At 45.6% G+C, this 27,304-nt stretch overlaps 2 protein-coding genes and 1 long non-coding RNA gene across 3 annotated transcripts in view; 1 reads left to right on the plus strand and 2 right to left on the minus strand.

Moving 5' to 3' along the window:
• The window catches only part of LOC119972612 (somatomedin-B and thrombospondin type-1 domain-containing protein), a 46,384-nt gene extending 42,097 nt beyond the window's left edge, over positions 1-4,287 (minus strand). The window contains exon 1 of the mRNA XM_038809603.1: positions 3,679-4,287. Within this exon, the coding sequence (XP_038665531.1) occupies positions 3,679-3,901 (223 nt within the window). The 5' untranslated portion in view covers positions 3,902-4,287. The remainder of the gene's footprint in view (positions 1-3,678) is intronic.
• A 3,188-nt stretch (positions 4,288-7,475) lies between these two features.
• LOC119972614 lies at positions 7,476-26,270 on the minus strand. The gene is made up of 2 exons (XR_005462116.1): positions 26,095-26,270; positions 7,476-7,741 (listed from the first exon to the last, which is right to left on the minus strand). It is a non-coding gene; the product is annotated as an uncharacterized LOC119972614 (long non-coding RNA).
• The window catches only part of LOC119972613 (ATP-binding cassette sub-family C member 9-like), a 317,550-nt gene continuing 315,603 nt past the window's right edge, over positions 25,358-27,304 (plus strand). The window contains 1 exon segment of the mRNA XM_038809604.1: positions 25,358-25,548. The gene's annotated coding sequence lies outside the window, so the exon portion shown is untranslated.

A 27,304-nucleotide genomic window follows, 5' to 3' on the forward strand; every position in this document is an offset into this window, starting at 1 on the left:
TCCATTGTGAAATAAAATTCAAATGTCAAAAGATTTTTCAGTTCCATTTCCATCTTTCCTCCTTTGCTGCCTTTTCTCTATCTTTTTCAAATTCAATTTCAAACTTCTGCAATTCTCTTTCTTTTTCCTTTTCTTCCAATTCAAACTGCTTCATCTGCAATGGAATTTGAACTAACTCAAGCTGTGATTTATCTGGATTAACGTTTTCTTCTTCAGATTCCAAATGCTTTGCTACTGCATCAATTACTTTTGCTTTTTTTGGCCCTGCTTTTATTTCTACCTTCAATTTTCCTGCTAATTTTATTTACCTAACCCTGGTTAATGGTTGAAAATCACTAATTTACTAAACAAAGGCAAGAAGTAAAAACAAACAAACAATCCCTCCCAAGGTCCGAACACAGAGACCCACCCCTCATCCCTTAACAAAGAACTGTAAACCAATCGACAGCCAAATAAACAGAAAAAATAAAAACCCTCGCGGCAATTCTCCGCGGTTGACTGGCCGAATTCCCGCCAAGTTCCGCGGAGTCCCGTCGGCGTGGTTCCAACCTGGTACCACCCGGCGGGAGCTCGGATCCACGGCCGCGGTGGCTGTCCTGGTGGGGGGCTGTGGGGCTCTACAGTGTCCAGGCCCGTGATCGGGGGCTAGCGATCAACGAGGGCCCGTGATCTGCAGGGGGCCTCCTTCCGCGCAGGCCCTCCGTTGGGCTCGGCATGTTGCATGGCGTTGGCACGGAAACGGCCACCATGCGCATGTGCCGGCGCAGAAACGTCCACCATGTGCATGTGTCGGCGTGGAGATGGCCATCGCGTGCATGCGCGGACCCACACCAGCAGTGCAGGGCCGCATATCGGCACCAGAGCAGCATGGAGCACTCCGGCGCCATGCTGGCCCCCTGACGGCCGCTGAATCACTGGGGCAGGAGTCCCGGTGATGCGGGCGTGCACCACTCCGGTGTTTGCACCAGCGTCAACACTTGGCCGGGATTTTGGAGAATCCCGGCCGAAGTTTTTCGCAATATAGTACATTCACTCCACTTCTCCTCCATTAATGTTAAAAGTTCTCCTTCTCCTGCCAGTCCATTCACCTTCATGAAGTCCACTGCCTCCTCCGCCAAGCCAAAGTACAACTCCCGGCCCTCATAGATCACCCATAGGTGAGCCGGGTACAGTAGTCTGAACTTTACGCTCTTCTTCTACAGGGCCAACTTGACCTTATTAAAGCTCGCCATCCTCTTTGCCAGCTCTGCTCTCGGGTAGTGGTACACACGGATCTCGCCACCTTCCCTGATACAACACCTAATCTCCCTGGCCCACCTCATGATACGTTCCTTATCCAGGAACCGATGCAACCGTACCACCATCGCCCCTGGCAGCTCGTCCCCCTGGGGCTTGCACATCAGCACCATGTGGGCTCGATCCACCTCTAACAGCCGGTCATGCACTTTCCCCAAGCAGCTTCTCCAACATCTTCCCAAAGTATGCACCAGCATCCGTTCCTTCACTCCCCTCTGACAGGCCCACAATCTGGATTTTCTATCTAAGAGATCGGTTCTCCAGGTCCTCCATTTTCTCCAGAAGTCGCTTCTGCTGATCTTGCATCAGTCCCATCTCCACTGCCATTCCAGTGGACTGTTCCACATGCTCCCCCGCCAGCTCCTCCAACCTCTGGATTGCATGTCCCTGGGCTGCCAGTCTCTTCTCCACGCAGTCAACCATTGCCTTGGTCGAGTCCACCACCCGGGCCAGGTCCTTCAAACTTTCCTTCTGCTGCTGGGTGAACGTCTCGTTCAAGAAGCTCACCAACTGCTCCATTGACCACTGGGCCAGACCCTGCCCGTCCGCCATCTCCACGGGCGTTGCCAGCACCTCACCCGCCTCAGCCAACTGATTTGCTGTTTCCCAGGCACTTCTGCTCCGGCGCTCCACAAACTAGGGGGTCAATCTCTTCTGCTCCCACTTCTACACAGTTTTCCTCCAAAATTCCTGCTACAAACCGGGGCAAGGGCCACGGAATGACCATCACGAGCGGGAGCTACCAAATATGCAACCATTCACTCCATGGCCGCCACCGGAAGTCTAAATATTAAATTCTACCCATCTCTACCCATAGAGTCTTAAGCCCAAAGCAGGCTTTAAAAGTCTTCAGCAAGTTCAAGGGCTCTTTCAAAGCCTTGTTCCTCATGCCACTGCAGTTACACTCCATTTGGCTTCAATCAGAATAATTATGTGATTACACACTCCTGGGAGTCTCATGCTTTTTCCCTCCACAATTAGATCAGGACTTGACTCTGGATTTATACTATAGTTACTGTAGGATTGATGTGAAGGGAAAAGTGCTTTGCAATGATACTAAATTTGCAAGTTTAAACATAACCCAAATACAAGTGGTAATTTCTGTTAAATATTTTTGATATAAGTAAAGCAATGAAGGGAGTAGCCAGAAGAGGGTGATAGATATAGCAGAAATCTCAGTTAGAGCAAGAGTGAGGCTTCCCCTCTTTCCAGGAAAAAATATGTCGTTGTAAGAGGACAATTTTCCATTTATTGCATTATTCAGTAATTATCCAGTGTTTACTTATGAATTTTATCCCTAACATTATTACCAAAGCCATTCATTTTGTATAATGTTTGACACCAATTTTCACACCTTGCAGTGAACAATAATCATTTTAGTTGATGCAGTAATTTACAAACAGTGACTTTATTTAAACCAAAAACAGACTTAAGACCTCTCTTCAATTTTCAATTGACTTCCTAAAGATGGAAAGGAAATCCTCATTACGATAAGGCTCCATATATCTGTTTAAAAATTAATCTTGATAATTATTACAAATGGTGCTGGTAATTATAAATTAAAAATTAAATTCAAAAATACATCCGTCAAATTACATAGAGGGTTTCAAATTATTTTCATTCAAACCTATTTATTGATTTTTTTATTTGACTCATTGAAACACAGCACGAAAAACTTTAAAAAGCCAGAAGTTTCAAATATTTTTAAGTTTTTTGTGACGGGGTTCTGATGCCAGATTTTAAAAAATTCTTTTTAAAAATGAAAATAGTTCAAAACCATCTATATAATTTGAATGTTGGTAAATTATTTGAATCTATTAGAAATGAATAGCTGTCCTTCTAATGACCATATCAGATAGGATAGTTGGCCGTGTGTACAAATGGGTGGCTAGATTCACGTCTTCGTGACTAATACAACAGCCCAGTGCAATCATTCCATGCTCTGCACACAAGAAGTCATTCAAACTGGCATAATCACCAAAAATGCGAATATTCTGCACCGTACCACAAAATGGCTGCAGGATATTGAGTTTTCTTCCAGGATCCCACTTTTTAAAACTAATTTACGAACTGGTGCCTGAAAGTTGAACTAGTAAGACATTCCAATCAAGCATTTTCTGTCTGCTTCAGATTGCAATGAAATCTAACTTCTGCAAAAACTTGCAACATAACGTAACACGCTCCTATATTTCGCAATTACTTTAAAAATAGGAAAGGTGTGCATTAATTTATTGTAATTGTGAATGCATCATATTTCTCCATTCATTGTTTCTAACCATTCTTTCACACGTAAGTGAAAGAACTACTCACGCTGACCTACTTCATTATGATTACAACCCGAGAAACAATTGGCCACATTCAGCGCGCCGAGCTCCCTCTTACCTGGGCATGTCTGGATGTAATCGTAGCAGCAGTCACCAGTACTTCCACAGGCTTGGTCACAGTAGCAAGTCCCGTAAACCCGGTCCATTCTCCAGCCAGTGCTGCTACATCTGTGATCTCTGCCCTGACAGCATTTGTGTGATTCGGAACATCCCGCTTCAACATTGTCCGAAAGCCACAGCAATCCGGCCAAGAGAAGCAAACTCACCCGTAAACTCCCCATCGTAATTCTAGCGCCCCAACAGCAAGCAAACGCAGCAACTGACAGTGGCTTCTAGTTGCAATTTTACAGCGAGGCGACACTGGAATACTAACGTGAGTTGAAATCGAAAATAATTTCGCAGATGATAATTCCTTTCAATAGGAAAACAAAACTTCCAGGCAGAATGGCTCTTTTTTCTTGACAAAAGCTTTACCCACAGTAAATTCAAATATGGGAAATGTTGATCTTGTCCAGTCTTAAGAGAAAGCGTTCGGAATGCTAGTTCTGTGTCGGCGGCTGGAATAGACGGAGATTGTCATGTGATGATTTGCTGTGACTTGTCTCCAGTGATGCCAGTGGCAGCGAGGAGAAAGTTCTCCCTCCAGTGAGTCAGGGCGGCCAGTCCGAGTTTGCCTCTAATGCCAATCTAACACCGCCCAAAGGAATGTTAACATTTGGTTCCAAGCCACAGAAAAAAAGATTCTACAGTGTGTGGGGACTGGCTCGACTTTCTCACATCGAATTCTTTCTCCTGACAATGGGAACTCTCTAAAGACAGCATTTACAGCATATTTTTACAGGAGTTTAATAATGAATAATATTTACATTATTACACGTAACGTTGTGGTAGTTCTGACTGAATTGGTCAGCTTGGCTCAAACCCAATTAACTGGACACGAAACTCATTTTATATAATTAATTGGAAAAATAAAATAGAAAAATTGAAGTTGCGCCAGCCGGTGGGGAGGGGTTTCCGCCCCTCAGCAGACTACTCCCCCATTTGCCGAGTGTCCATGTACCAAGAGTGGGGCCACACGGCTGGTTGCCCATCACTAAGTCAGGCGAGGCGGTTGCATTTAAAGGGGGAGGGGGCCAGATTTTCCCCCTATTAAGAGGCATCAGACGTTCTCTCGGAATCAACAGTCAAATTTGTTCAGAGATAAAAGCAAATTACTGGGGATGCTAGAATCTGAAACAAAAACATGCTGGACAATCTCAGCAGGTCTGACAGCATCTGTGGAGAGAGAAGGAAGCTAACGCTCCGAGTCTGGATGACTCCTTGTCAGAGCTTTGAGAAAGAGTCATCCAGAGTCGAAACGTTAGCTCCCTTCTCTCTCCACAGATGCTGTCAAAACTGTTCAGAGGATTGCTCCTTTTTCCTTTTTCAAGCAGAAAGCAGAAAGCAGAAAGGCCAGCAAAAGTGGCAGCGAAAAAATTGGCAGTGCAGAGACTCCAGAGATTATTCTGTAGACATTTATGGAACTGCCTAGTTAAGCGTACTTTCCTTCTAAACTTGCTGCTTCTTTCTTTTCAATGATTTGTGTGGCATAAAGGAGTTCATGTTTCCCTCTCTCAGAGATAGAGGAAGAGAATAACACGGTAGCATTGTGGATAGCACAATCGCTTCACAGCTCCAGGGTCCCAGGTTCGATTCCGGCTTGGGTCACTGTCTGTGCGGAGTCTGCACATCCTCCCCGTGTGTGCGTGGGTTTCCTCCGGGTACTCCGGTTTCCTCCCACAGTCCAAAGATGTGCAGGTTAGGTGGATTGGCCATGCTAAATTGCCCTTAGTGTCCAAAATTGCCCTTAGTGTTGGGTGGGGTTACTGGGTCATGGGGATAGGGTGGAGGTGTTGACCTTGGGTGGGATGCTCTTTCCAAAAGCCGGTGCAGACTCGATGGGCCGAATGGCCTCCTTCTGCACTGTAAATTCTATGTAAAAAAAAACATGTTTTGCACAGCACTCTTGCATCCAATACAAGGCACTGGGCACATTTGCAATGAGGCACCATGTTAATCTCTTAATGCATTAAAACAATGAAGGTATTGTGGACTACTGTAGCATGAAAGCAATATAACTACCTCCTGGTTAATGATATTAACATTCTGGATGATATTTCAGCGGTTGAAACCTCCAGCAAGTTAGTGAAACAACTTCTTGTTTATGTCTCAGTCTCATTGGAGTTGCTGTCAGGATCCCTGGTACCCATATGAATTCTACCCATAATCCCCTTAACCCTTAAAAAGCCTTCCAGTGAATAAAAGTTCTAAACCCTATCCAATTAGTGTCTCCTTTGCATTAGGGAGGTAATGAAACTATTTTCCTCACAAACTTTGCATCAATTACTTGCTTTATGCAGGAATGAACAGTATATTTGCTTATTGGATCAATGTTTTGGAAGCCTCCAGTTGCATAAAAGCTCAGTGCTGCAACTAGAGGAAGAATTGGCTCAGTCCTTGATGTTGTATTTAGGTCAGATATGAAAGATGACATAGTTGTCACTATGTTCACAGTGAAGCACAAGCTCTGAAGGCTTGCTTGGGTGAAAGACTAGGAATCTACATTTATATAGTACCTTTCACAACCTCAGGATATCAGGAAGTGCTTTACATCCAATTAAGCAGTTTAAGTGTAGTCACTATTGTAATGGAGTAAACATGGTATTCAATTTACAAATAGCAATGTTGCAATAAATAGCAAAGTAATAATGGCAAGATAACCTGTGCTTTAGTGATATTGGTTGAGGAATAAATATTGGTCAGGCCACATCATCATAGAATTAGATGTTAGCATGAAAGGCAGACTTCCTAATGTAGTGGAGAGCATGATGATGTGAGACCTGCAACAGAAATAATCTAGTGATTAAAAAGATTCTGTATATCAGGATATTATTTACTTTTTATACATTCTACAATTGATAAATAACTCTTGCTTAGACATTTTTCAGTTTGATATTGAACAAAAATTAACCCATCTCTTTCGCTCACCCCCAATAATTCTCCTAGTTATCTATCTGTTAATTACTTTTCTTCCCCATTCACTTTCAGCTCACTTTTCCTGCAATGTCAGACTCTTGACAGTGCTACTGTTAGACTGGTCACAATGAACTGCATGTTACTGAGCCAAGTTGAGGCACCTTCTGAATTTCCTTATTTGTCTATGGCAAATCTTGCCTCCATTTAATACCTCCCGAACTTACTCTGTTGGGAATTACAGGGATGATGGATTATATTATAATCTATGACACAATGTAGGAGATGTCTACATTTAGGGCAGCACGGTAGCAGAATGGTTAGCACAGTTGCTTCGGAGTTCCAGGGTCCCAGGTTAAATTCCTGGCTTGGGTCACTATCTGTGCAGAGTCTGCACATTTTCCCCATGTCTGGTTTCCTCCCACAGTCCAAAGATGTGCAGGTTAGTTGGATTGGTCATGATAAATTGCCCTTAGTGGTCCAAAAAGGTTAGGTGGGGTTGCTGGATTATGGGGATGGGTGGAGGCGTGGACTTAAGTGGGGTGCTCTTTCCACTGTCCGGTGCAGACCCGATGGGCTGAATGGCTTCCTTCTGCACTGTAAATTCTATGAAGATGGCTCACTGACTTCCTAGGTTTTATTTTATGGGGAAGAGTTCAAACTGCAGTGATAATAAACAATTGAGACAGCAGAGTCTTGCAGTACACCCAATGACCATTGTTGCACCCACTTATTTGTGGATAATGAAGTGTTGAGTGACATGTAGGCATTTTCTCACATGCAAAGAGTGAAAACTGGGGAGAGAATCACTTCAAGCTACTCTCATGCATTTTCAAAGACAGGTTTAACAACAAAGATCTCTTTATTATTTGAAGAAATCCTGAGAGCACTGCTATCCCTATGTTTAACACTTGAAATGTCAGAGAGAATTCAGAGGTGTGGCTCAGTTAGAAGCAGTTTGCCTCGGAGTCAGAAGTCAAAGATTCAAGTCCCACTCCAAAGGCTTGAGCAAATAATCCAGGCTGTTGCTCCAGCTTCACTTATGGAAGTAAGGTCTTTTGGTTGGGCACGACTCACGGTGGTAAACTAATCCGACGTCTTTCAATATTCTGCAGAGAGAAAGGGAGATATCCTTGGTGGCCGATATTTATCCTTCAATCACATCACTATAAAAAAAACTATCTGGTCATTATCACATTGCTTTTGAATATGAAGAATTATTAGCTGCTGCATTTCCTACATCACAAAAGTGAATACATTTGAAAAGCACTTAGGGCGCGATTCTCCCAGAGAGGGAGAAATCATAAGGCTGGCGTCAAATCCGGGCGGTTTGACGCCAGCCTCCCCCTCCCCGACCGGGAACCGATTCTGGTCCCCGGTCGGGGCTAGCATGCCGCGGCCGTGAACTCCGGCATCGCGGGCTTAACGAATTTCGTTAAGCCCGCTTGCCAGAGTTTGGGCCGGCTGACGCGTCACATGACGTCAGCCGCGCATGCGCGGATTGGAAGACTCCAACCCGCGCATGCGCGGATGACGCCATCGCGCATTTGCGCGAAACCCGCGCATGCGCGGGCCGGGATGCCCCTCAGCCGCCCCGCGAAGTGATACAGCGGGGCGGCGGAAGGACAAAGAGTGCGCGGGTATCAGACCCGCTGCCCGCGATTGGTGCCCACCGGGCCCATGGCACCCTTGGCACAGCCGTGGTACTGCCGTGCCAATCTGTGCCATAGTTTTAAAAATCGGGACTTTATGGCCGTTTTTACGAACGGCCAGACCAGGTGTGTTTGCCGTTCGTAAAAACAGCCGTAAAGGGCTTGGAACTCGGCCCATCGGCCAGCTGAGAATTGCTGCTGGCCGTAAAAAAACGGCGGCAGCGATTCGTATCAGGAGTCGGGCGTGGGGGGGGGGGGGGGGGGGAGAATAGCGGGAGGGCGTCAGACTAGCGTGGCCGTAAAATTTTACGAACCCCGCTATTCTCCGCACCGTCGTGAGTGCGGAGAATTGCGCCCTTAATTTATGTCATTGGACATCCTGATGTTGTGAAAGGAAAGACTTTCTTTATAGAATAAACACAATATTCTGACAACACACTGTCCCAATACCGTCATGGTCCAGTTTATTATGAACTTTCAGACCATACTTTCAGACAGTGTACAAAATGGCCACTGCAAATTACTTGACCTTTGTCATTTTGGCTCCAGACAGTCCTAAGCCTCAAGAAAATGCCTAATTAAATATGGAGATTCATAACCAGAGGGGGAATTCTCACACCACTTTAAGGATGGACAGTCAACAAAGAACCATAGCAATCCAGCCGACTTATATTTATATTTCACCAAGGACAAAAGAAATATCGAAACTCGATATGTGCCAGGCGAATGTGAAATGGATCACATTGACCTTTAATTGTACAATGATGGCCCCTCACCCAAATGAGACAGGATACATTTCAAAATATCAAACAACACAATGTGCAATCAATGCACCACTTTTCTTTGGACAAAGAACTCTGAACTTGTATAAGTCACATGATGAGTAGAGCCAGGCTTTCTGTCTGCTTGTAAAGAAACAAAAGCAACTTGCAGAGACAGAGTTACATCCAAGTCCATCAGAAAAGCCATTGACCAACTGCAAGTCAGCTAAGAGACCAAGGTATTAATCAGCAATACCTTGAAAGTGGGAAGGCTCTCCCCAACCTTTTCCAACTTCACTTTCACCTAAGAACCTACCTCCTGGATATTTAATTACAAGAAGCATTGTAACTCACTGAGAAATCTCTGCTTACAAGACATTCACTTCAACTAAATGATCAACTCATCTAAGAAACTACAAGCACGTCACAGAAGAAAAACTGAGAAAATATACATTGTAATTGTATTTTTTTCTTAATCTGTATCTAATTTGTGCAGAAGTGATAGTGTGTGAGATAATAAATAACCGTCTTTATTTTATTAACTCACAAAAAAGCTTGCTGCTGGAAATATTTGAATATGGTAAGAAAATACACACACCTCACATAAAAGCACACTGATCATGAATAGTAAGGAAACACATAATAATAATTGCTTTTTGTCACAAGTAGGCTTCAATGAAGTTACTGTGAATAGTTGCTAGTCGCCACATTCCGGCGCCTGTTCGGGGAGGCTGGTACGGGAAATGAACCTGTGCTGGCCTTGTTCTGCATTACAAGCCAGCTTGTCTGTGACAACATCCAAAAATGATTTGTAATGCAACAAATCGAGCATCAAAATAGAGACACAAAGTACCAAATGTGGAGTAAAAATGTTAAAATTCTGGAGATAATTATTCATACAAAGCAGGACAAGCAAACTGCAGAAGTAAAAGATGGCCAAATGGTAAAGAAAATCTCTTTATGAAATATTCTTTCTTACCTCTAGATGGTGCTACTGCATGGCATGGTCAAAGTGCCAATTAAACTATGCAAAGCAGCACGATGTGTGTAAGGTGCAGTCAGATGACAATATTGATTATCTGACCCATCTACATTTTAATTAACCCAGCTTTGCTTATGAATAGTTATAAGTGCATATATAGATCTGTGACTTTTCCCAAAAGATCAATGGTTGAGATAACCATGTTAAGTTTCTATAAAAAGGGGCTTCTGGTGTCAGGGATGTGCTGAGCGGTCACAAGAAAGGTGACTCTCCTCCTGGAAATTTGGACTTTGGCGCTTTTAGACTGAAAATAGGCCACTAAGCCTGCAAACCCCTCACCACCACCCTCCATTAAGATCACCATAAATGTAGTGAGATGCCCACGAACAATTCAAAAAGCAGAAGAGACGGTAGAGTTAACAAGAGTTTGGAGAGGAAGAACAAGACGGCGAGCACAGAGAGTGAGATGCAGCAGATTGCAACTGAGCGGGCTGGGTTGCCAATGCACATGCCGGACAATCCACCAATAAGCTTGTGATGGAGAACCTAACATAAGAGCTCCTAAAATACAGAGACGCTATTAAGCTGGACACAATGGCAATGGTGAAGGCGGCGGTCGCGGATGCCCTGGCCCGCTTCAAGGAGGCACTGGAAAAGTAGGAGCAATGGTTGGAGGTGCAGGAAGTGACCATAAAGGAGCTGGGAAAAAAAGCGATTGACCAAAGTGACTGAATCGCCTCACTGGAGACGGAGGTGGCAAGGTTGATGGCGACCTAAGGAACACTCAAGGGGCAGCTAGAGGATCAGGAGAACCAGTCATGCTGCCAGGACCTCTGCATTGTGGATCTGCCGGAGGGTGTTAAGAGCAGGAACCCCACGGAGTACATGGCCCAGAGCTGGTCGGTGGGGGAGACCTTCCCCAAACCTCCAAAGATGGACAGTACCATAGGTCACTCCAGCCGAGGCCAAAAACGAAAGAGCAAACTCGGGCCATCATTGCCAAACTGCACCAGTACAGAGAGGATCGTAATCTGGATGAGACACACACAGTGCTGTAAATGGGAGAGACATTCGATCCGGGTGTACATGGACATTGGGGCAGGCCTGGCCAATGCCAGGCCAAATTCAACTCAGCCAAGGCTGCCTTGTACTAGAACAAGGTATGGTTCAGGATGCTGTTACCGGCAAGCTCTGGGTAAACATTCAAGGAAAAGAACATTATTTTATTGCACTGGATAAAGTGGATGGATTTGTGCACAGACTTGGACTGAGAAGGCAGGAGCAGCAATGGAAACAAACTCTAACGGACAGTTGCATGGGATAAAGCTGCCTTGCTTTTGATCTGTTACAAGTCCCAGGAAGGAGGGGCTGGGAGCGGTAAGATGAAGAAACGGGGGTGGGGAGGAACACAACGGGCAGGGGAAGGTAAAGATCCCTCCTGGGGGCAGGGGAAGGAGGGGACACGAGGGTTAGGTAGGCCCAGGGGAGGAATCAGGGAGCAGAAGGGAGGGGGGAAGGAGGCGTTGGGTAGAACGCTGTTTATGGCAGGTCGTATATGGCGACAGCAGGAACAAGAACACCAAGAACTCCCATCTTGGGTGGCCCCCAAAGAAAGGGAAACTCCGAAGCGCAGGGGGGCACCATATAGAGAGTATGGCAATGACGGCCATCTTGAATGGCCTCTGGATAAAGGAAAACCCCAGAGTGCAGGGGCGCATCCATGGGTAAGTATGGTTGACCTCACAGGGGGTGGGGGGGGAGGGCAGAACATCCCCCATCAGAATAGACACCTGGAATGTCTAGGGACTTAAAGGCCCGTGAAAAGATCCATAGTCTTCACCCATTTGAAGAGTCTGAAGGACGATTTAATCTTCCTTCAAGTGGTATACCTGTGGCAGAAGGAACAATTGAGGGTAAGAAAGAGCTGGGCAGGACAGACATACTAGTCGTGTTATGGGATGAGGGCTAGGAAGGTGGCCATATTGCTCAATAAGAGGATGCATTCAAGGTGACAAAGACGGTTACGGACCCAGGGGGACGGTATGTCATTGTTAGCGGTGTCCTGGAAGGGGCACCAGTGGTCCATGTAAACATGTACGTTCCCAACTGGTATGACATGCAATCCATAAAGAAAACCATGGCAAAAATCCCGTCATAGTGTCCCACCAACTCATTATGGGGAAGACTTCAAACTGTGTACAGGATCCATGGACGGACACATCCAGTCCCAACATGGGGAAACAGTCAAGCATTGCGAAAGAGCTGAACACCTGCATGGAGCTGATGGGTGCAGTGGACCCATGGACGTTCACCCACCCAAGGGAGAATGGGGAGGTTGTACCCTTAACATTTTGGGAGGCACTGAAGGCGGTGATAAAAGGGAAATTATTGCATACAGAGTGCTCAAAGATAGGAAGGAGAGGGCAGCTAGGCATCAGCTGGTCAATTCCATATTGAAGGTGGATCGGCGGTGCTCTATGGCCCCGACCGTACAACTATTGACAGAGTGGAAAAAACTACAAATGGGCTTTGACCTGCTCGCCACTGGGAATGCAGTGCACTAGCTCTGCCAGACACTTCTATGAGTATGGAGACAAAACCAGCCGCCTGCTGACTCACCAGCTGAGAAAACAGGCAGCCATGAGGGAAATAGCTCAGGTAAAGGATAGAAGTGGGCAGACTAGTCGCAGTGCCAGAGCAGAGGCCTTTGCGATCTTCTACTGAGAGCTGTACACCTCCGAGCCCCCAGAAGATGACTCGAAGATGAAGCAATTTCTTAACGGACTGGACATCAGGCACTGGCTGAACTTGATCATCACCCCATCCGGGGAGAGAACACTGGAGGTGATCATCTCCCTGGACGCAGAGAAGGCCTTCGACAGGGTCAAATGGAAGTATGTCATAGAGGTACTGGAACGGTTTGGACCAGGGTTTACTTCGTGGGTAAAACTACTGTACAGTGCTCCAATGGTGAACGTATGAGCAAACACCACCAGCTCTGGATACTTCCAGCTGTGCAGAGGCAGTGATGCCCATTGTCCCCACTACTGTTTTCTCTGTCAATCGAGCCACTGACGATCGTCCTCAGAGCGGCAAAGGAGTAGAGTGGTATCCAAAGAGGAGACAGAGAGCATAGTCTCACTCTATGCGAATGACCTTCTCCTCTACATCTCAAACTCCTCGGCCAGCATGGAAGGGATAAGGAAATATCTAAAGGAGATCGGAGCCTTCTCAAGTTACAAACTTAAGCTGAATAAGAGTGAAATCTTCCCGGTGAATCTGCAGGAGAGAGGAGCAGAGAGGAGTGGGGCTGCCGTTCGAACTGGCCCAGACCAAATTCCGATACCTGGGGATCCAAATAGCCCACGACTGGACACGGATCCACAAATGGAACCTGACGAGTCTGGTGGAGGAAGTTAAAAAGGACCTGTCGACATGGAACTCATTCCTACTGTCCCTGGCAGGGAGAGTACAGAAGATCAAGATGAACGGTTGTCTTCCTGTTCAGATCCCTCCCAATCTACATCCTCAAGGCCTTTTTCACCATAGTGGACAAATTAATCACGGCATTTGTTTGGGGAGGCAAGAGCCCGAGGATCAGGAAGAAGACCCTACAAAGGAAAATAAATGTGGGAAGCCTGGCCCTCCCAAACCTCCAGTTCTACCACTGGGCAGCCACCGCAGAAATAGTACGGGGATGGACCAAGGAATCTGGAGTGGAGTGGGTCAGAACGGAGAACAGCTCATAAGGGGACATCCTCCCGAGCGCTGGCCACAATAGCACTCCCAACCCCTCTGCTAGATACTCAAAAAGCCCACTGGTGGTGGCACACTCTGGTTGTAGAATCAAATGGGACAGCAGTTTGGACTAACCGAGATGTCCACTATGGCCCACATCTGCACAAATCACAGGTTCCCATCCACAACGTTGGATGCCTCCTTCAAAAGGTGGAGACAAGACGAGGGGACACTGATGGTTAGGGAATGTGCGACCCTGGGGGAACTCCCAGACAAGTTTGAACTACTGAGAGGGAGCGACCTGCGGGTACATACAGATCAACAACCTCTTCCTCAAGGAAAAAATGACGTACCCCAGATACCAGGACACTCATTACTAGGATGACTGAACCCGGTTGAACTAGGAGAGGGGAACTGTGAAGACATGTATGGGCCACTATTAGAGGAGGTACGCTCACCCTTGGATGAGACAAGAAAGAAATAGGAGAAAGAGCTAGGCAGGGATATAGGGGGATCAAAGCATTGCACAGGGCAAACTTCACCTCCATGTGCACAGGGCTGAGCCGAATGCAGCTAAAGGTGGTGCACACAACCTACCTAACCAGCACAAGAATGAATTGCCTCTTCTCAGAAGTAGAGGACAAGTGTGAACACTGCCAGGGAGACCCGGCCAACCACACCCACATGTTCTGGTCCTGCCCCAGACTTGTTGGGTACTGGATGTCCTTCTTTGAGGCCATGTCCAAAGTTGTGGGAGTGAGGGTGGAACCCTGCCCACTGGTGGTGGTGTTCGGGGTATCAGAGCAGCCGGAGCTCTTCCTGGGGAGGGGGGTTGTGCCCTGGACTTTGCCTCCTTGATCACCTGCCTGAGGCTCCTGCTCAGCTGGCGATCAACAGCACCACCCAAGGCTGCAGACTGGCTTTCCGACCTGGCCGAATTTCTCAGGCTGGATAAAATAAATTACGTCATTCGAGGATGGGAGGAAAGCTTCCACAAGACGTGGAAGCGATTCACCAATTTGTTCCAAGACCTGTTTGTAACCAGCAGCCGATAAAGTGTGTGTGTGTGTGTGTGTGCGTGGGGGTGGGGGCAGGAAAGAGACAGACAGGACACTTAGACCAGGGTTTTTATACTAGACGGGCTCTCCTTGTTAACATGGAAAATAGGTGCAGGAGTAGGCCCTTCGAGCCTGCCCAACCATTCAATATGATCATGGTTGATCATGCAAATTCAATATCCCACTCCCGCTTTCCCTCCAGATCCCTTGATCCCTTTAGCCCCAAGGGCCACATCCAGTTTCCACATGAATATATCCAATGAACTGGCCCAACAGCTTTCTGTGGTAGAGAATTTCACAACTCTCTGAGGAGAGGTTCTTCCTCATCTCAGTCCTGAATGGCTTACCCCTTAGTCTTAAACTGTGACCCCTAGTTCTGGACGTTCCCCAACGTCAGGAACATTCTTCGCACATCTAGCCTGTCCAGTCCCATCGGGATTTTATATGTTTCTATGAGATCCCCTCTCATTCTTCCCCAGAACTCAGAAAAGTGACTGAATGTGGTTAGATAGCAGTGGGGAACTCGCTGACTGAGCAGGGGAGAACCCCCCAGCCAAACCCGCCTGAAATGGCACTTACTAACTTTTCCATTTCACACCTCCTGCCTAGGGTCATATGTCTTTTTACATCAATGTGTGGGTGGCACTGTACTCAGTCCCACATTAACCCTTTATGTATCAAACCCTACTACTATATCCACTACCTTCCCACCCACCCCCGAGCTCACCCTGATAAAAAATAATCATGGGTTGATTGAGTTTGTTGACAAGATAATCGATCTGAATAATATTCTGTGCACACTATAATATGGTTCATGTGGGCAGTCCGGTGGAAGTGGGGAGGCTGCATTTTTAAAAAATGCATTCGAACTGTGGGAAGGAAATGGGTACTGTCGTCAGGTGGGTGCCCTTTGTGCATCAGGGACAGGTCCCCTAATACAATACCCCCCTTTCTTCTTACCCTGGGGCCGGTTTAGCTCAATAGGCTAGTCAGCTGATTGATGTCGCAGAGCGAAGGCCAGTAGCGTGGGTTCAATTTTCATACCGGCTGCGGTTATTCATGAAGGCCCAACTTCTAAACCTTGCCCCTCACCTGAGGTGTGGTGATCCTCAGGTTAAATCACCACCCGTCAGCTCAACCCCTCAAAGGGGAAAGCAGCCTATGGTCATCTGGGGTTATGGCGACTTTACCTAAACCCCTTTCTTCTTACCCACCTGTTCTCCACAACCCACCAATCCCAGCCCCTGTCCCTGAACTGTCCAAATTCTTCCTGCCTAAGACTCTCGATCTACCTTGCTTTGGGATCAATGGCCTTGCTTGCAGTCCCAACAGCACCAACTAATGCAGTGTTCTTCAAACTTTTTTCCCGGGGACCCATTTTTACCAACCGACCAACCTTCGGGACCCAACCCAGCCAACCTTCACGACCCACGCCGGCCAATCTGCGCAACCCACGCCGGCCGACCTTCACGTCCCATGCCAGCCGACCTGCGCGACCCAAGCCGGCCGACCTGCGCGACCCAAGCCGGCCGACCTGCGCGACCCACCATTTTCTCTTACCTTGTTTGCTGCTGACAAAAATAGAGGAAATGGTTTTGGGTCCCTTTGGCCCTCGTAAACGCTCCTCCAATGGAACCTGTTGGATGAAGGTGAAGCCTTCCGGTGTGGGAAAGTATGGAGTCTCCATCTGTCCAAAGTTCAGAATTTTGTTCCTGTAATAACGCCCCCCCTCCAAACTTGTAAAAAAAAAAATTAAAATAAAATGAGTAAAATAAATGAAAAAAATAAATAAACCCCCCCGAACTTGTAAAAAAAATAAAATGAATAAAATAAATGAAAAAAAAAATTAAATGAATAAAATAAATGAATAAAAACCACTGCAGAACTTGTAAAACAAAAAGCTGCAACCGTTCTAAAAAATAGCAGCTGCACTGTGCATGCGATGATCGGCGCACGCGCAATGTGGGCGAATTTTTTTTAAAAACATGTTCGCGGCCACTTGCAGCCGGCGTTATGAAAAGCCGGTTGCTGCGCAGGGATTTGCGCGTTTGAGAGCGCCGCGGACAACGGCTCCGCGACCCTCCCGACATCCGCCCACGACCCACCTGCGGGTCGTGCCCCCAACTTTGAAGAGCACTGCACTAATGCGCTCTTGATGCTGTCAGGACTTTTTTTTTTAAATATAATTTTTATTGGAATTTTTTACAGAAAATATAAAACATAACGACAAGCAATGAAATGCAACAAAATAACCCATAATAACTGTAACACCCCCAGACCATATGTATCCCATCCCCCCACCCCCCAACCCCAATGAACAACAAAAGAACTTAAAAATAAATTAAAATTAAATAAACAAACATAGTCATTGACCGCCCCCCCCTTCCCCCCCCGGGTTGCTGCTGCTACTGTCCCTGTACCCTATCGTTGAGCCAGAAAGTCGAGAAAAGGTTGCCACCGCCTAAAGAACCCTTGTACCGACCCTCTCAGGGCGAATTTGACCTTCTCGAGCTTAATGAAACCCGCCATGTCATTGATCCAGGTCTCCACGCTTGGGGGCCTCGCATCCTTCCATTGTAGCAAGATCCTTCGCCGGGCTACTAGGGACGCAAAGGCCAGCACACCGGCCTCTTTCGCCTCCTGCACTCCCGGCTCCACCCCAACCCCAAAAATCGCGAGTCCCCATCCTGGCTTGACCCTGGATCCCACCACCCTCGACACCGTCCTCGCCACCCCCTTCCAGAACTCCTCCAGTGCCGGGCATGCCCAGAACATATGGGCATGGTTCGCTGGACTCCCCAAGCACCTGACACACCTGTCTTCACCCCCAAAGAACCTACTCATCCTCGTCCCAGTCATGTGGGCCCGGTGCAGCACCTTGAACTGGATGAGGCTAAGCCGCGCACACGAGGAGGAAGAATTAACCCTCTCCAGAGCATCAGCCCATGTCCCGTCTTCGATCTGTTCCCCCAGTTCCCCCTCCCACTTAGCTTTCAGCTCCTCTACTGATGCCTCCTCCGCCTCCTGCAAAACCTTGTAGATATCAGATATCTTCCCCTCTCCGACCCAGACCCCCGAAAGCACCCTGTCGCTCACCCCCCTCGCAGGAAGCGAAGGGAATCCCTCCACCTGCCGCCTAGCAAATGCCTTTACCTGCAGATACCTGAACATGTTCCCCGGGGGGAGCCCAAATTTCTCCTCCAACTCCCCCAGGCTCGCAAACCTCCCATCAATAAACAGGTCCCTCAGCTGTCTGATGCCCGCTCTGTGCCAACTCTGAAATCCCCCATCAATGTTCCCCGGGACGAACCTATGGTTCCCCCTTAATGGAGCCTCCGATGCTGTCAGGACTAATGGAACTTCTGGCCAATAAGATTGGCTGGCAACTCCCGAAGGTGGAACCTCCTTCCCAGTGAAGGGTGGAAACCAAACACTGTCCCAATTTAGCCCCTAGAGCACATTATGGCTGTGTGACAGGCTGGCATTAAGCAAGTTAGCTCCACATCAGCTTTGCTTCCTGGGGGCGGGGACGGGGGCGGTGAGGGTGGGGGAGATTGTGGGGGAAACGATCTATCTGCCTCCCTGTAATATGCTGCCCACAGAGTCTGCCCCATCTCTTTTGACGGGCAATCAGTTAGTTCCATTCCCCTTGTATTCCTGTAATTTGTTTCTTCTTCAAATATTTATCCAATTATGTTTTTATGGCCAATATTAAATTTGTATGCATCACCCCATCATGCAGTACATTCCAAATCCTAATCAATCATGTAAAAAGATTTTCCTCATCTGACTTCTGATTATTTTTCAATCACTATAATAACAGAGAGCCTTTTGAGAGGTCACCAAAGATGGTGGGAGGTAAAATTGATTATCTTCACTGTACATGTGAAAGCAACTGTAGTTGTAGCTGGTAGTTGATGCGGCAACATGCCAATAAAAAGAAGGAATGAGCGGAGGATAAATTATTTGTGAAACTTAGGGAGAGAGAGCAGCCTTTCTGGTTATAATATCCACAAATACTTGAGATTCCATAAGAATGCCTTACCCATAGTCCCAAGAGGCAAAACAGAATATAGAGCCATTGCCGTTATTGAAGTGATGTTTGGAAATGATATTTGTTCTGTCGTTATCACGTTGACATTAAAGAAATGTTAACACCATTCAACCAACAGCAATGGTGCAATGGATTAGTATCAAGTACACCAGAATTAATATATTGATTTAGCAGAGCATACTACTGCATTGTAAGTTTCACCATTAATGCAAGTGCTTGTAGTGTTAACCGTCCATATTATTATATTCTCCATCTCATGAATTAAATAATTGGGTTGTACCACAAAACAAATTTGTATTTTAACATTATAATAATGATCTTTATTGTCACACGTGGGCTTACATTAACACTGCAATGAAGTTACTGTGAAAAGCCCATAGTTGCCACATTCCACGCCTGTTTGGGTGCATCGAGGGAGAATTCAGAATGTCCAAATTACCTAACAGCATGTCTTTCAGGACTTGTGGGAGGAAACCGAAGCACCCGGAGGAAACCGCACAGTGACCCAAGCTGGGAATCAAACCTGGGACCCTGGCGCTGTTAAGTGCTAACCACTGCGCTACCGTGCCACCCGTTATAATGTCAACTTACTTGTTGGGCAAGAAGGTTCTTGCCTAGAGAGACCAAAATTACATGAAAAAATTAATATTGAAGTAACCCATAATATTTTGCTGGTATTCTTCTGCACTTTATTTACATTGGGAAATCAGTCATTCCTCTTAAGGGAAAAGCAGTGGTAATAGGACCATAAGACGTAGGAGTGGAAGTAAGTCATTCGGCCCTTTGAGTGTTCTGCCATTCGATGAGATTATGACTGACTGATCTGAGAATCCTCAACTCCCCTTTCCCACCATATCAATAATCATTGATTTCCTTATTGAGTAACAAACCGTCTATCTCAGCTTTGAACATACTTAACGATGCAGCTACTACAGCCCTCTGAGGTCAAGAACTCCATAGATTCACGGCGCACTGAGAGAAGAAATTTCTCCTCATGTCTTAAATTGGCGACCCCTTACTTTGAGATTATGCCCTCTGGTCCTACCCTCTTCCAAAAGCAGAAACAACCTCTTAGCGTCTACCCTGTCAAGCCCCCTGAGAATCCTTTATTACATAGATAGAACATTACAGCGCAGTACGGGCCCTTCGGCCCTCGATGTTGCGCCGACCCGTGAAACCATCTGAAGCCTATCTGACCTACACTATTCCATTTTCATCCATATGTCTATCCAGTGACCACTTAAATGCCTTTAAATTTGGCGAGTCTACTACTGTTGCAGGCAGGGCGTTCCACACCCCTACTACTCTCTGGGGTCTAGGACAACTCATCGTCGCTGACTCATCGCCAGCCCAACTAAAAATTGAAATTCATGGAGTGCTCAATAAAATTCGGTGGATATTAAAAACATCTTTATTCAAAATCAAAGTCTCAAAAATTAATGGAGGTGAAAAGACTTATTTTATGTTATGAGAAATACCGCGTAAATATTCAATAGGAATCCTTTCATTAAAATTTTGGACTATCCTAAGAATGCGGTTATCAGTATCTAGGTATCTTTTTAATTTTGATGGTGGTGCACTGCCAGCTATAAGCAATTCCAAATAACAGTCTCGTCCTTTTTGAACTTTTCTGAGTGCATTAATGAATTTCCATATTGTAGGATGTTCCATCCCTAATTCCATTTGTAGTCTTCTGTTTGCTGCTTCTGCGTGGTTGTTGGTTTTGTCTTCATGATTTAAAGTTCGAACATACAAATTCCACATTTCCATTGGGAAGAGTGGGGCACATCTGCTATTTCCGCGTCTGTTTAACTGACCTATATAATTGTTTTCGAGCCAATTCAGGATTGGCATATATGCTCTGTAGATAATTCGTCAACTAAGGCATCAATATAGGAATCTATATGTTCGACAGGGACAAATGCAAGAGCCAGTATCATCTTGACTTGTAACGAAAACTTGCTGTCGTTATTATAACGAGAAGTTAGACCCGAAGCCGCAATGTGCTTCTGCATATTTTGACTAAGGTGAAAGAAGCACCCTTTTAATTCTACGTTTGGAAATATTTCTTTGATTGCACTAAATGCCGCGAGTTCAAAATCACATACAATTGATTTCGGGTTTACGGTGGGCTCAATTTCTTTTATCATTTCAAATAACCTTGAATATGTAACTTTTTGCTTGTTAGGTAAAAGAGCATAAAGTACTGGGATGACATCTCCGAATTTTTGAGCCAGTACAATATACACCTGAGAAAATAGCTTCGGAGCTATCTTAAAGGTTCCATCTACATACCAAACTTCTGATGAAGCCAACTGTTGCAACCAACTTCTCCTTCCAAATAGCAAGATTCTGTCTTCTCCGGGACCACTGTCTTTTAATAAAAAATCTTCTTTCTGGTTTGGCTCCGTTTCGTAGGTCGCATATTCATCAGGGATTGCTAACTGATGAAGGTCAATTGGGTCTGGCGGAGGAACGCTAATTTGATTCCGTTTCCGTCGAATTGTTTTCTTCAGAGCAGACTGTAGCCACCTAAGATGGACACTGGGCTACAAAATGGAGAACTGCTAAGGCTGCAGGGAAAAACAGTCTTAGCAAGGACAAGCAGTTTGCAGAAGACTAATTAGCATTCTGCACGTACAGAAACCAGTTTGTGGCCAGGTGCAGAGTCCCAGCCAAAGGTGTAAATGGCAACAAGATCTACATAGTAATGAGGTGATCCAGATCCAGACCCCACACAATAGAAACATTTAAGTATGAATGGATACTTTTGAGTAGATGCCCAGACAGAACGGCACCATAGTATCCAACACAAAGAACCATAGGTACCGCCCCACCCATCGAGAAACGACCCTCAGATTGGGGGGTTTGGAAGATATCGATTGGGAAAGGCCCAATCGATACATGGCAGGTAAAAGACCCGCCCCTAAGGGGCACGGACTTCTAGGGACTATAAGAATAGACCCTGCACATGGTTCAGTCTGTTGCTTCCAGACTCCGGCCCAGACTTGTTACATCGCATCCTGACTCCAGTTTCAGCACCGGCCGTTGAGCATCAGCCATCGAACTGTAAGTGCCACTACAACGATCGCTACGTGATCCAGACTTTGCTAGACCCTGACAACTTTAAGTACCTGAGAGTTGCAGACCAAGAACGGGACGAAGGCCTTGCTCCCTGACCTTGACTGTTCCTGTCTAGATAAGTATTTTAGTTGTTTAGTATTAGAAGTAAGTTAGTCTCTTTAGCGTATGCATGTGTATTTATTATATTTGTCATAATAAATATCAATCGTTTGGACTTACTAATCGGTGTACAGATTTATTACTTTGAACCTGACCTTGATATACTTGTGAGGTGTCTAAATACGGCACCTGGCGACTCCTGAGCATAATTACATACACAGAGCCATAGCAGTGTTAAGCACACAGCCTTTAAACGGAGGCGTGTTAATACACTCCAGTAAAACGAGCAACAAGACGTACACGGTAGTGATCCTTGTTCCGCTTGGGAAACATTCGCCAAAACGTCATTAATCAATACACTTGGGTTTTCCATTGTCTCTTCGGCTCGGGTTTTAGTCGTCCTTGCCACTTCTATTCTTATTGGTGAAGAGTTATGGGTGTGAGTATTTATGAATTTCACTACGTTTCCAAATCTTGTGTGAATTCTTGCTTTGCATCTGCTGAGCTGTTCACATCGTCAAAACATCAAATCGCCTTCGGTTTTACTGAATTTTATCAAAAATGAACAAATATCCATTATGAGAAAACTTCTCTTTGCCTCGCTGACTTAAAACTTGCTCCATTGTAAAGGGTTTAAAATTGGAAGAATTTAAAATTGAAGTTCCTAGAAACAGTAATTTGTGGATCTAGTTAGTCGGCAATTACTTGTTATGTATGAAGAGGCGTTGCGTTGGTAATTGAGTAATTTGTGGATCTAGTTAGTCGGTAAATACTTGTTATGTATGAAGAGTGGTTTTTGTTTTTATTATTATTTTGGGCTGGCGATGAGTTGGGCTGGCGATGAGTCGGCGGCGATGAGTCAGCGGCGATGAGTTGTCCCATTCCCTACTCTCTGAGTAAAGAAACTGCCTCTGACATCTGTCCTATATCTACCACCTCTCAATTTAAAGCTCTGTCCCCTCGTGTTGGTCATCACCATCCGAGGAAAAAGACTCTCACTGTCCACCCTATCTAACCCTCTGACTATCTTATATGTCTCTATTAAGTCACCTCTCAGCCTTCTCCTCTCTAACGAAAACAACCTCAAGTCCCTGAGCCTTTCCTCGTAAGACCTTCCCTCCATACCAGGCAACATCCTAGTAAATCTCCTCTGAACCCTTTCCAAAGCTTCCACATCCTTCCTATAATGTGGTGACCAGAACTGCACGCAATACTCCAGGTGCGGCCGCACCAGAGTTTTGTACAGCTGCAGCATGACCTTGTGGCTCCAAAACTCAATCCCCCTACTGATAAAGGCTAGCACACCATATGCCTTCTTAACAGCCCTATTAACCTGGGTGGCAACTTTTAGGGATTTATGTACCTGGATGCCGAGATCTCTCTGTTCATCTACACTACCAAGAATCTTGCCATTAGCCCAGTACTCTGCATTCCTGTTACTCCTTTATGTCTCAATAAGGTCGCCTCTCATTCTTCTAAAGTCCAGTGAGTCCAGGCACAACCTACATAACCTCCCCTCATAAGAAAATCTCCTCATACCCAGGATCAACTTAGTGAACCTTCTCTGCCTCCAATGCCAGTATATCTTTCCTTAGATAAGGGGCCCAAAACTGCTCACAGTATTCCAGGTGTGACGTAACGAGTGCCTTGTATAGTTTTAGCAAGACCTCCCTATTTTATTCTCCATTCCCTTTAAAAGAAAGGTCAATATTCCATTTGCCTTCCCTATTACCTGAAATTGCATGCTAGCTTTTTTGTGATTTATGTATGAGGACCCCAAATCTCTCTGTGCTGCAGCTTTCTCTATTTAAATGGTATTCAACTCCTTTATTCTTCCTACAAAAGTGCATAATTTCACATTTTCCTACATTATATTTCATCTGCCAAGTTTTTGCCTATTTACATAACCTGTCTGCATATCCCTTTGTAGACTATTTGTGTTATCCTCACCATTTGCCTTCCCACCTATTTCTGTGTCATCCACAAACCTAGCAATAATATATTCACTTCCCTTGTCAAAGTAATTAATATATATTGTAAGTCATTGTGGTCCCAGCCTGCGACACTCCACTAGTTACAGATTGCCATCTTGAAAATGCCTCTTTTATCCCAAGCCTCTGACTTCTATTAGAATAGAATCCCGACAGCGTAGGAGGCGATTCAGCCCAAAGAGTCTGCACCGGCCCTCTAAAAGTGCACCTTCGGCCCATTCCCCCACCCTATCCCATAACTCCACCTAACCTGCACATCTTTGGACTGTGGGAGGAATCCTACGCAGACATAGAGGGAATGTGCAAACCGCACAGACGGAATCGAACTTGGTCCTTGGTACTGTGAGGCTGCAGTACTAACCATTGTGCCACCATGCTGCCCCAATTGGTTAGCCAATCTATGTTTCTAGATCAGTAATTTGGAGGCCCATGATAATGCTCTGCGAGCATGGACTCAAATCCCACCATAGCAGTTGGCGGAATTTATCGTTACAAACCCACCTGCCATTCTTACCTGCTCTGGCCTAAGTGTGACTCCATACCCAAAGCGACGTGACCTAGGAAATCACTCAATCAAGGCAACAAGCCTTGCCAGTAACACCCACATCCCATGGAAGAAGATATCAGCTAATGCTAATTAATCAAAAATACTTAGGCAACATAATTACATTTTTATTTCAAGTTAGCAAAATGATGGTTGAGAAAATGTGTTTCTTTCGCTTCTTGGCCTATTAGCTAAGATAAGCGTGAAATCAGGTGCAATGCCTAGATCTGGTATGTCTCTCTTGAGGGGACCATGAATTGGATTTAATTTGAATTGGTTTTTGGAGCAGGCAAGGAGCTGGATTAGGGTTTTGCCCCTGTCCACTCCACACTCTGAACTCTGGCTTTGTAACTCTGATAAAGTAATAATAATAAAAGAAAAGGTGTTTCTCTACCGCAATTATGTGGGAATACCCCATAATCACTTGTGCTGATGAAGTAACCACACATTATAAATTCTACTGATGATCAGTCAATATTCCACCGTTTTGTTTCATTTCTAACTTTTTTTTTACAAAAGCGGCAGAAATGAAACCCCGGGCGACGCGATTGACGGGAAAACAACAAAAAGTCGTAGTAGCCAGCCAGCTGCCGCCTCCCAGTTACTCTGCAATAAAATGGGAGAGATGAATGGCTGAAAGACTGTTTTTTGAGCTGGTAATTCACTGTGGTACAGAAGTCATACCCTGGGGAGGGGTTTTCTTTAAAAATACAACAACTCCCCCCAAATAATCTTTTCTTAAACTGGGGTGAGTGCGGGTCCCGGAGGATGTCAGAAAAGGCCTGAGCCGGTGTAAAGCGCAGAGGACACACACACTCTTCCCCCCCCCTCCTTTCCAGTAACCAAGCGGCCGGGGAAATGACGCTCGCGCCGGGGATGCGGCGGTTTATTTGTCCCCGCGCCGACGGCAAACCGTTCGCGCTTCAGTCACGTCACCGGAGGTTTGCGTTCAGGTGAGCGCCGGGACGGGGAGGGCTTGGCGGCCCGCCAATGCTGCCAGGCGGCTGCCTCTCCGCGGCAAGTCCGAGGACTCGTTAGGCCCTATCGGCAAGGCCCGGCCTAAGCGCCGCAGGACCCACTTCAAATCCTTTCCAAAATTTGCTGGTTACCAAGCGTGCATACGGGCGACCGATGAGAGCATATATTTTGTCTGCGGACTGCTCTGACCCGCTGGGTTCAGCCTGGTTATTGTTCACCCGGCAGAGCCCAACCTTTCCTTGTGATAAAGCGAAAGTCAGCAAATTGGTGAATTCATCCAGCGTTGGTGTGATGTGAAGCTGCAACCTGCCTCTGCATCTGACTGAAAAACCTGGCAAAAAATTGGCTTCCCACGATAGGTTTAAATGCTGTGTTTCGCTTCAGCTGATCAAGGAGGTAGGACTGGTTGTGCTAGAGCTGCCCGGTTTTTCCCTCAGCATTGTGGCGTGGTCAGTTTGTTTGATGCGGACCCATTCTGATACACATCAGTCTTTGTTTAGAATTTTGGAAAATATACATACCAATACCTTAAGATGAGCATTGGGCTGACCGAAACGCGATCTTTCACGGTCACCGCAATTTCGCGCGTAATCCATTTTCAATAAATGCTAAGAAAAAAAACGCCTTTTCCTGTAATTTGACTCAACTATATCTCGGTTTCCAGACCTGTCGAAAGTAATTTGATGTCTGCGGGGCTGCTTTGGAATGCATTGGGTTGCATTTATCGTCAAAGTAGCCTCGTGGCGAAGGTGTTCGGTCTGGTGAGTCTCTAAGAGACAATGTTTTAATGTTTTTAAACAATGTCAAAACTTTTACAGATAACATTCTAAATGTCTTTTCTGATGTTGTCTGACTGCATTCGCAAACATTCTATTCGCAAAAGCAGAGAGGCAGATGTAGAGTTGAGTTTTCAATGGAATTTTGCTTTTTTTGTCATTTCTTTCCTTAAATTATGATTGGCAACGCTATCTTCCTCTTCTGGAAATTTTACATGGGTCTAAATGATGTGTTCGAATGCAGTTCACCACAACCTGATCCTATCCTTATCCAACCTGCGAAAGTGCCCTTTCTAGAAAGAATTATTAAATCATAATTAGGAATGTGACCCTGGTTGATTTTTGCCCTCGCTTGGTACTGAAGTCAACTGTAGTTTCTCTAACTGATTTACCCTACTGAGATCATTAACTTACAGCAAAAATGGGAATTGACCTTGGGAATCTCTAGTTTGTATATCATTTATTTATTGGATAAATTTGCTCGGCAACTGAGGTAGTCCACAGCTAGATTTTGTGACTATTTTATTTTTAATGTAAATGTTTTCCATAATTTAAGGGGGCATTGGTGTAGAATATATCAACATTTTGAGGATGATTTCAAGGTGCCACGCAAGAGATTTTATTGATCACTGTTGGGTGTTAGATACCGTTTGGTAGGTCTTAAATAGACTAACTATTATTTATTAACTACAAGACTTGTGTACATAAATACAACAGAGTTCAAGCTAGGAGCTGTCATCATGCTTGTGCACAGGGCACTGTCCAACACAAGATCGACCCCTATGTGTGAGTCATGTGTTCTCTCACACCACAGTGTGGATTGCACTGTGCTTAGTCCCACATTAACCCTATATGTGCCAGACCCTTATACTATAATAACCAATACTCGTATCTCTCTGAGATATCAAGTAATGTTTTAATTTTACTCTATACTCTTTTGGTTTAATTATGGTGA

This window comes from Scyliorhinus canicula, chromosome 10, assembly GCF_902713615.1.
Source record: "Scyliorhinus canicula chromosome 10, sScyCan1.1, whole genome shotgun sequence".
Classification (NCBI taxonomy): domain Eukaryota; kingdom Metazoa; phylum Chordata; class Chondrichthyes; order Carcharhiniformes; family Scyliorhinidae; genus Scyliorhinus; species Scyliorhinus canicula.